The sequence below is a fragment of the Glycine max genome, chromosome 17, assembly GCF_000004515.6.
Source record: "Glycine max cultivar Williams 82 chromosome 17, Glycine_max_v4.0, whole genome shotgun sequence".
Lineage (NCBI taxonomy): Eukaryota > Viridiplantae > Streptophyta > Magnoliopsida > Fabales > Fabaceae > Glycine > Glycine max.
Genome location: NC_038253.2, coordinates 23,649,120 through 23,660,086, shown reverse-complemented (window position 1 = coordinate 23,660,086; position 10,967 = coordinate 23,649,120). Strand labels below are relative to the sequence as shown.

Genomic DNA, 10,967 nt, shown 5'->3' with positions numbered 1-10,967 from the left:
CAGCCTCGCAGTTGTCTTTTATTGCCCATCGATAAAGGAATGACTCTTGGTGAGCCAATGAGCTCAAATCAAGCTAGAGAACTTCCTGAACCAGATAGTGTGATGGCAGAACTTATTGCTATCTATCAATTCCCAGAGTTTATTTCAGAACCTCGTAGGCTGGGAATGCCATCAAGAAGCCTTTTCCTCTCGGTGTCAGTGTCAGCCAAGTTAGCATCGGCTTCGCCAAAGCCATCATTTTAAGCGGATGACATTGATGAGTGACCCAACAGTCTTGAGTGGTAGTTCTCAAAGGAGAAGGGATCTGAGGTACTAAGTAGCTATGGAATGAAGGCGAACTAAAAGCTTTCTTCCATTCTCCTTCGATTCGTGACGTGATTAGCTGGAACAGTCGATTGATCTGATCTACTCATATCAGAGTACCGTGCCAATGTCGTTTAAGACAGCGGAGTTTGACAGACTCTGTACGGGAAGAAGGGCGGCTCATTAAATTATTCTTATTTTATTAATCACAGGTATGCGTTTTAGGGCGACGGGCCTACGCCTACTATGAGAAGTGCCCATCCTTCTCTCAGGTATTCTTTCGACCGTGTCTAAAAAAAGAAAAAAACTTGACCTTTTTTAAAGACATCCCTCGAGCTCCGCAGCTTTAACACCGGATGGAAGTACGGTCAGATGAATAGAACCAATACTATTAGTCTTAGCGGTTGACGGCAAGGAAGGAAATGAAGTTTTCCCCTATCCTGTATGACTTTTAAAAGTAGGGTCTGTAGGCAGAATAGCTGCCCTAGGCAAAAGACTAAAAAATCAGTGATTCATTAGATAGAGAAGTCGTGAAAAGTTCTCCGCAAGAAAGAAGGACGCGACTCCTCTCTAGCCTAGCACCCTTTCCCTCAAACCTGAGAACAGGCATCTCAGAAGGAAAGTTTTTGAAATTTCGGGCGATATCCTTACTAAAGGACCGGATAAGCAGCTAGATCGATTCCTAACAGATTGGAAAATCTTTCTTTGCTTAAAACACAGGAGAGCTAACTCGATGATCGACTAAGCCATTCAATGGCATCGGTTTTTCCCAGACCTCAAAGACTGGCACCTCCTTCAGATTCTAGAAAAGAAAGTAGAAGACAAGGATAAACAAACCAGACCTAACCTAGTTCCCCTTCTATTCTAAAAGAAGGCTAGTCTAGGCTAGTTGTCTAAGTAAGTCTCGCTAGTACCTTTTCAATTGGAAGAAAGGATAGTTCAATTCTAAGGTAAGCTTTCTTAGCCGACAAGCCAGCCTTCTTTTACCTCAAGCCTAAGGAGAAGATCGGTACATCGATTCATCGACCAAAGAGTCCGGGAACTGAGTCCCTATAAGCAATAGAGGCCTCTCTGCAGGCTTTCACGGAACTACTTAGCCTAGCCTATAAGGATAAGGAGCTTTTCTAGCTCTTTTCTTTCTATTTACGAGAATACTTCGCTTGTCCTCCTTCCTTTCCTGAGCTTATGTCAATCAATAAAAGAAGTCAGTCTACCCCTTCTCTTTATTATACTAGGATAGCTAAGAATTACCAAAATACGAAGTTCTCTTCTTTTTGATTTTGACTTGGTTGGCAGGGTCAGGGCCTTTCTCGTTGGGCGAGCGCATCCGATTAATTCGAAAGTCCTTTCCTAAACCACTTCCCGTTCAATTGCTGAAAGATATATAGAACCTTTCTAACTAAATGAGATTGAGTTCCTCGAATATGCAAGCTAGAAAGATGCTTTTTGCTGCTATTCCATCTATTTGTACATTAAGTTCGAAGAAGATCTCAATCTATAATGAAGAAATGATAGTACCTCGTTGTTTTATAGGCTTCATCATATTCAGTCGGAAGAGTTTAGGTAAGACTTTCAAAGTGACTCTCGACGGGAGAATCCAGGCTATTCAGGAAGAATCGCAGCAATTCCCCAATCCTAACGAAGTAGTTCCTCCGGAATCTAATGAACAACAACGATTACTTAGGATCAGTTTGCGAATTTGTGGCACCGTAGTAGAATCATTACCAATGGCACGCTGTGCGCCTAAGTGCGAAAAGACAGTGCAAGCTTTGTTATGCCGAAACCTAAATGTTAAGTCAGCAACACTTCCAAATGCCAATTCTTCCTGTCGCATCCGTCTTCAAGACGATCTAGGCACAAAGTTTCACTTATTAGTTAGGAGGAGATTTTGCCCCCAGTGTATCTCGAAAGCAGAAAAAATAGAACTCATTCGAGAGAGCTTGGTGGTCTTAAGAATGGTTCGGGTGGGGGGTTCTCTTAAGAATAAATAAGACGAATAGAATCTAATTCATGTTCATGCAAATAGAAGAGCGGATCTAAGACACAGACAACTTCTTTCTCAAAAAGTACTTGCTGCACTTCTTTCTCATGAAGTTGCAAGAAAGGAGTTAGTTCCCTCCGGGGGTTCTAAGAGCCAATGCTTCCTACGCTCCAGCCCTTAGCCCTGAACTCCTTAGCACAAGCACTAAGTAAGCCCGTGAAGGCCTTCAATATCGCACCTACTAGGACAAAAATTTCGTTTTCGAATAGGACTACTTCTTTCTTTTCTGTACGCTAGGGTCGTTCGGGCGGAAAACTGAGTTGCATACTGGGTGAAGCTTAGTCCTTTGGACCTTTCAATCTCGCAAATTTTTTAGATTAGCTAGGGCCGCCCGCACGCTTTAAGGGTTGTTGAAGGTATTGCACTAAGAAAGACTTTTGCCGTTGCTATGCTAAAGGTAAGATTTTCTTTTAAAGCCGCTCAAGTAATTTCTTTAAAAAAAGAAAAGCAAGCAAGACAAGAAAGATAAGGCTCGAAATCTGCGAAGAAAGAAAGTAGAGCTGCTCTAATCGAGCTGTGAAATTGGTGTGGTGAGGTATTGGAAGTGTTCAGCGAATTTAAAGAAACTAAAAAAGAGCACCGTGCTATACTGGCAGAGCTTCAGCAAAACTAGGTAGGTAGCTTTCGCTAATGAGAGATGGATTTGGGAATTCGATTAGGTCTCCTAATTCATGGAATTTGTTTTCTCTTTATTAGTTTCTTTTTAAAGCAGCATTCTCCCTTGACTCGATCTTTAATTGAATTATCGATAGAACGTTGATCAATATTCAGGAAGAGATCGAGGATCATAGCAGGATCCTATCTGATCTTTGTCAACACAGGACTCGAAGCCCCCTACTCAAACTAAAGGGTAATCCTTCGGAATTGAAAATTCCTATCTTTCGGATTTCTTTCTTATATTAATTATAGTGGAGGGGAGAAGACTTATTTTGAATTCTATCTATAAAGGGGGGAGCCATTGTGAAGCCTAGAGAGGCGGAAGCGGCAAATCGCTTCTACCGAGTTCCACAACAGCAGCTTAGCTTAGTAGCTTAACTCTTTCTACTGGTGTGGCGCTGCTGGATGCTTCTGATCAATAGAACAGGAAGAGGAGTCAGCCAAAAAGAAAGACCACCAAAAGTAACGACCACCAAGATACGCATAGTGATTCGATCTTTTGATCACCCATTTTTGGAAAACCATTTTGGGGGGCTTCAGCCTTACACACGGAAGATTGGATTGCCTGAATCACGAGTCTTATATATTGTGTCACGATCACCTCATATTGATAAAAAGTCCAAAGAACAATTTGAAATGGAAATAAAGAAAAAATTTCCGATCATAAAAACATAAAAGCATGAATTGCGCAAGAAGTTCTTTCGATTAAAACGTCGTGCGACTCGAAGGACATAAGACTTCTTGGTCATGCCAAAATGCCGGCAGAATGCTCTTACCCCACCATGCCTAGCCCTTTACCTTACCTTAAGAAAGAAAAGAAATGGGGGTATGAAGCGTGGGAAAGATTGAGAGAAGTGTCTGATACAACAGGTAACCTTAAGGAGTGGCGGCAAAGCTCTTGATTGATCAACGCGAGTGAACTGTGCCTAGACGCTTCGTAAAACCGCATCGATCTACGAGAGGAGCTAATGGATGAGTAGGCTTCCCCTTTCGATTTACGGAATGTGATCTGGGACACGATGGGGGTTTGCGTGCCTCGGTAGGAAAGAGATCACCGAAGTATAGCACAAGATCGCCTTTTTTTCTAGCTGCCATGGGGTCGACCTGTAAACAAGGTAAACCCAATGGGAACCAAAAACGGGAGGGTACCACATTGATTAACATTGGGCAGAAGACAATCCAAAAAGCGAAGGCTCACCCAGCTGAGATCGGCAGTGAGGGATGCTTACCTTCTTCTTAGAGAAAGGGGAAATGGGCAACCTATCTTACTAATAATAAGAAAAGGGGTGGCATCGACTGGGGTTTTACACCCAGTTGGTGTAAGGGATGAATCACCCTTTGCGGTCGGATTGCCAGAAATGATGCCGACTGTCCATGAGGCGAACAATCGATAGCGAGATACAGATCCAGAGAGATCTGGGTCTTCTATCTCAACATTTGGTTGTTTAACCTCACTCCACGACACATGGAGTCCTATTTGTTTGGTTTGGTTAACTAGGTGCCCCCCCACGACTGATGCGACATTCAGTCGTTTAGGCGAGTTTTGGTGTTTATTAAGATAAACCAATTTATCAAATGAATCCGGTTGGATTCGCAAATGTCTTACACTTGAGTATTGACATTTAAGGGCGGTGATCTGGAAGCCATCCCAGTGGAGGTTAGTCTAATGACTGACTTTTGCATCAGGTACCCAAACCGGATAAGGAAAGACATGAAAATGAATTTTTCCAGGTATTTGTTTGACAAACTGTTATCTCTTAAGGCCATCAAATGGCACAAAATTTTGGAAAATCTTATTAATTAGTATTATAGATACAAATAATAGCTACCGACGATCTAACCAAGGAACTCTGTATAGGAGCATACCTCGTAGCCAAACAGGTCATTCAGTTAAACTGACGATCTGGCCCTCTGTTTACTGCTTTATATCTAAAACAACTACTTGATGTAAGCAAGCGTATGCAGGGGTCAGTCAGTCGCACAGTTTATTACATGTGCCAGTGTCTCTGACGAGGTCAGGATACCCTAAGATTATACCTTCCTTCCATCGCAAAATGATTATGAAGAAGGATCAGAAGGTCGACTTATGGGTTCATATATATTTGTCTTTAGTCTTTGTCGGGCTATTCGCCTGGCGAAACGGATTGACAGATCAATATTGAAATCGATAGTCACTTCCACCGGCCTGCCAAGACAGTCTCAATTAAAAAAATGATATTATCGTTTTCTCTAAAGACCTGATCCTAAGGTACTATCCTAGTTTTCTCTCAACTCCCTTGTGTCAGGGGTACGTTGGGAGCCAACTTGGAAAGCGAGACCTTCGTGGAGGCTGTAAAGGTGAAAAGACACGTGGAGGAATATTCTACCCTACCATTTGCGTCATGAAATCGTTTGGTTTGTACATCAATAGCCATTGTGACTATGATGCAGGGTTTCCTCAATGGTCCCCCTTTATCCGATACCCTTATGACCAAAAGAATGAAGAAAGATCTCCATGGTCTACAAAGACCGCTGAGAGTACCATCCACTCTCTTTCGGGTCTAAACACTTCAGTGAGTCTATTGACTCAGGCTCCCCTGGTAGACTATCGCAATCTACCGAGGCTGGCGCTGGTAAGAGATAGTCGCCATAGGTAACTTTGTGAATCAAAGGGTATTGAAGCCTCTTCATGATTTCCTCATGGACACGCTTCGGTCTATCCCAATGGATGGAACTTTTAATCAGCTCCGACTATTCGTTGGATAGATGAAAAGGTTTCAGTAAGGTTTATTCTTTTGACTAGAAGTTTGCCACCGATAGGTGGCCCCTCAATCTGAAGACTCACCTTATTAGAACTTTATTTGGTAAGTCTGTTGGACATTGTTTAGATGCAATCTTCAGCAGATCTATGAAGTACTCTTTCTTCGCTCAGTTCGAGGTGTCGTATTCTTTAGAGTAGGACAACCTCTTGGCTTTCTATATTCTTGGCCTCTCTTCACTTTAACACATCACTTAGTGATGTTTTATTGTGCAGAGAAGGTGTACCCAGGACAGCGTTTTACTAAGGAACCATCTTAGAATGTGTGGCGATGACATTTTTGTAATAAAGAGGAAGACAATGACGACATTTCCATATAATTGTCTTTGTAGAATAAGAAAATAGAGATGCAATGCCAAATTTGTAAATTACAAGTTTCGTACAAAGACAGTTTAAACCCAAAAACCATCTCTGTTTGCTTGCTGATTTCTGAGCCTCAGTGACTCAGCCCTTCATTCACTCTCTGAATCCTTCACTCACTAACCCGACCATGCCCATACCATGACTGAGATCGTGCCCTTCGTTAATTGCAACCCACCCTGCCATCTCCCATGCCGCTCTGCCGTCGTGTTCCTTTGTCATCATCGAAGTGCATCAACCTTTGTAGCTGTGAATGATCCAAAAGAAGTGATTCTGTATAGAAGCCCAACCCCAATTTAGGTATGTGTCCTAAATCTTGTATTAAATTAAATTGCAGGTTGGATTATTTTTTTAAGTGATGCATTACTCATGTCATTTGTTTGAAACTTTGTACTAGTAGAAGTTTACCAATTATTCCAACTCACACTATACGAAGACAGGAAAAGCTTCTTTGAAGTTCTTGTTGATCAATGAACGTACAAATTTCTCCTTTGCGCTATTTTTAGGCAGACTTTTAAATGTGCTTCCAGGCTCTTTCAAGTGTTCTAATATTTAATATCTCATTCTCATTCTAACTAAAGCATGCTAATTTGCCAATTGACTCTCACCATAGATGTACCATGGCAGCCACTATTTTACACTAATGCACTTAATATGGAACCAACATATGTTCACTCAGACTTTGTACTTCATTTGTGGGCTGACTTATAGTTATCTGATTGAACACTGTAGGCTTAGCTTATGCCAGTTTCCAATTTCATATCATTTGTGAATCCTAAAGTGCCTCTGTTTCCATGACTTGCTTAGGGGAAGTCTTGGGATCAAGTAAGTTTTTCTTCATGCTTTGAGGTCCTTCATATTTTGGTCACACAAGTAATACTATTCATTACTTCTATTTCTCCTACTATTGCTTTGCTTGTGATGCAGTTCCTAAATATGAAGCATGTTAACAAGTATCCTATGTAGAGTTAATAATAGAGTTGATGTGGGATTGAATTAAAACTTCATACAAAGGATGAATTGCAATAATCTTCTTTAAAACCTCTTCACTTTGTTTGATCTCTACATGACTTCCCTTGTCCCTCTTTCTCCCTAATCCATTTTCTACAATTTGTCTACCTTCCATATCTATCTAGCTAGCTTTAGTGTCTTCTGCACCAATTAAATCAGAAAAAGTTGGACACAAAAATATACTAGGCCAATGTTATTATATATATAACAACTTATCTTGGAAAAAAACGGTTTGTATTAGGTTATTGACCAACTGGTGTGCAACCTAGCTAAGTGATGAAACGTAGTTATGAAGAAGTACATATGGGGTTACTCTGCAGTATGGGTTTTTCTGTTCTTGATTTTGTTAACCATTGGAGTTAAAATATATAGTATGAATGCAACAAGTGCATCATGCATTGGAAAAAAAATGGGTTAAAGAATCCATAGTTCCATGTTCCCCCTTTTTTGCCTTGAAAAGAACTTGTGAATGTTTTGTTGTTATGATTGAAGCACCTTTTAGGTCTTTGCAACTTGTAACCCTTGATGGTTTTGGCATTATTCTATAATTCCCCCCAACATTTTTTTATTTCATTTAAGTATATCTGTAACGCTCCTTTAGATCAAGTCCCCTAGACTTGATCTTCCATCCTAAAAAAAACAATTAAAAAAATAATGTTTTGTGTAAGATGTCTGAATGTTAACAATGATAACTTTTAAGCAAATATAGTTCCTTTTGACTTACTTGCAGTAGAAATTCAATATAGTTTTCAAAGATCTCCATTTCTATTAGAGTTTGAGCATTTATGGCTATACCTGCTTTAAGAACTTGGTTCACACGATCTTTCTGATATTGGACAAACCTTGTTCCTGCATCAGATAATAAGAGTCCACGGGAACCTTAGGTGTAGCCATCCACCACTTGGTATCATTATTTCTATCTGCATTCTCTGCATCTTTTGATACATAATATTGTGCCATTTTGGTCTTTAGAGATTAGTTGTTTGTCGTGTTGTCATAACCTATTCAATAATTAGAGATTAGTTTCAATCATAATGATCTTACAATAAGCATTGTATCAAGCTTTTTTGCTGCATTCTCGGTAAGAAAAGAATGAGAGAAACTAACAATAAATTATTTTAAACATTTCTGCTGTCAATCTCTCCTGAAAATGGACGGAACAACACAATGTTTTGACATGATGATTGGAGATTTGTAGTAGAACAGAAGGATGAATGCCATGTCATAGTTGAAGGAGAAATAAAGCGAGAGGTCAACATACCAATAAGGCTTGTGAATGCATTTGACAATGCCAAAGATGAAGAAACACCCTTTCCTCCACCAGACTAAATCAAGAAGTCCTCGTTATTACTCAGGATTCATATTTATCAGTCATATGCATTGTCTGTGAAACAACAAAACATGGGGTTTCCAGGTCCGCGGACTAAGACAAAAATAAGGAAACTCAAGTTTGGTGCATAGTGGCAGGGGAGGAAAATAATAGGGGAGAAGCTAGAGTTACAAATGAAATAAGAGATTTTTTTTCAAGGAGTGAGAGTTTGCCAAAAAAAAGTAGTTGGAGGTTAATATTTGATGGGGTTTGGGATAGTTTCTATTTCTTTTTTTGAGCTTGGTTCATTGAATGTGGGGTGCATGTTATAAGAAATGAGGCTAGTACAAGAGTTGGAAACAATATTTACCATTTTTTTATGTTGAGAGGAATATGTTTTGGCAACCAAGTGGGAAGTGGGATGGTTAAGGTTTTAATTAAAAGGTCAAAGGTAGTTGAAGACTAGGGAAGACATACATGCATGCCTAGGCAATTTACAATGACACATACATGACTTTCTCTTAGCTGCAGAATCTAAAGGCAGAAAATAAACTCCCTGAATTAGAGGCCCGGGGGAAATACCTCCAGAAGAACAGATAAGAGAAGGGTTTTGGTGAGTAATTTTATGTTATGTTTCCTTCATTCATACATGTTATATAAAGGCTTATTACAACTAACGAATTCCTAACTGATTTTGTTATCACTATAGCACTAAGCAAGCAACACTACAAGCACGAATATCAGATTCCTAACGTCAAATTATTAGTTGACAGCTGGCTCATCACTAGACAAAAGCTAAACCACTAACTGAATCACTACAACACTCAATTGTAAGGTCTAATGAATGTATTCGTCCCAGCCCTTGGGTCTTTTGTTGATTTTTTTTTGCCTTAAGAATATCCCCTGGGTCATGGGTGCTATCAATTTCTTCCATCAATGGAAGGGGCAGATACATCACTTAAGGAACATGTTTCAATCTTAATTTTCACGTACAACTATTTTACTGTTCTATTTCTTATTTGTGAAGTCCAAAATTTTCATAGTAATTCCAAATTATTGGTTTTCGATTTCTCTAATGATGCCACCTGCACACACCGTGAGTTAGCGGGCCCTACCAATTTATTTCATGAAACAAAACACTCAAAATTTGGGCTTTTTTGGTCATATGTGTAACATTACTCATGTTTAGTTAGTTGTTCCTACCAATCAGTGTTTTAGGTTTTCATTACTACTTAATTAGATAAACAACACTTAATATATTATAACAAGTTTATCATTAGTGAACCAAATTTATGTTGTAACATATAATTTGTAATTATAATTAATGTTGTTATGACAGTTCTGTTGCTACTCAAATGTTGAACATTTGTTGTTGGGTGTAGGTACAAGTATTTACCTACCATACGAAGTGAACACACTTTGATCTTCTTGTTGCTTGAGTGAAGAGGAAATCATATATAGCAATGCAATTATTGTTTTTCATAGTCATCATCTCTTATGGTATGTATGTCATTGTTACAGTTATGTGCTTATTACATGTTCATTGTTCTATTCCTATTATGTTAAAGTTATGTGCATTGTGAGTGAACCATAGTTTCTCGTTTGAGATTGAATATAATGATTAATACGGATAGTTTGAATTAATCGTTGTATTTAATCTTGAATTGTTCATTTGGACAGTTTGGGAAGAGTCATTTTTTTATTCATACTTATAGGTTAAGTATGTTGTGTTAAATTTGATGCAATTTTAGTTTACTGCATATTGCTTTGTTCTCCGAGCACATACTTGATGGTGGTGAGTACATATCACTGCTTTCATGTTGTGTACTAGGAGACCAATGCGAAATACTGTCAAAATTTCATCAAATTTAACATAACATACTTAACTGTTATGTATGAATGAAGTATAAAAAATGTCTTCTTGAATGGGATAGGGCCACACTTTTTTTATGAAAAAAAGTGGGATTTTCATGCATTTGGCATAATGTAGTCAGTATGACAGACCCATATCCATGGATCGAACCTGGATGAAAGCATCACACATAAGTGACGTATACGAGAATGGGGTTGAAGAATTCTTGCAATTTGTGCAACAAAATACACCAGTAATGGGTGGAAAGTATTTCTGTCCATGTGTGAAATGTACGAATGGGAGACGACAGACACTGAATGACATACGATCTCATCTTATATGTGACGATATCATTCCAAATTATAAAAAGAGGATATGACATGGCCAATTGGCAGACACGACAACACTCCCCCACACTCAGGTCATCGATGTACACATCAAAGATCGTATAAAAGACATGATACCCGATCTTGGACAAGAGGGTTTTCGCCAAGCAAATGCACCTTATTATGATAATTTACAAAGTGATTCTAAGAAGCCATTGTATTCGGGATGCACAACCTTTACACGATTATCGGCGGTGTTAGCTTTGGTGATCTTGAAGGCAGGATTTGGCTAGAGTGACAAAAGCTTCATT

The 10,967-nt window shown here is 39.2% G+C and overlaps 1 protein-coding gene across 1 annotated transcript; it reads left to right on the top strand.

The window, feature by feature from the left end:
• Nucleotides 1–1,544: 1,544 nt before the first annotated feature.
• LOC121173861 (ATP synthase protein MI25) lies at nt 1,545–5,890 on the top strand. Its single transcript, XM_041011385.1, has one exon. It carries the CDS (start codon nt 1,707–1,709, stop codon nt 2,292–2,294), a length of 588 nt encoding a protein of 195 aa, XP_040867319.1. The 5' UTR covers nt 1,545–1,706; the 3' UTR covers nt 2,295–5,890.
• The last annotated feature ends 5,077 nt before the right edge of the window (nt 5,891–10,967 follow it).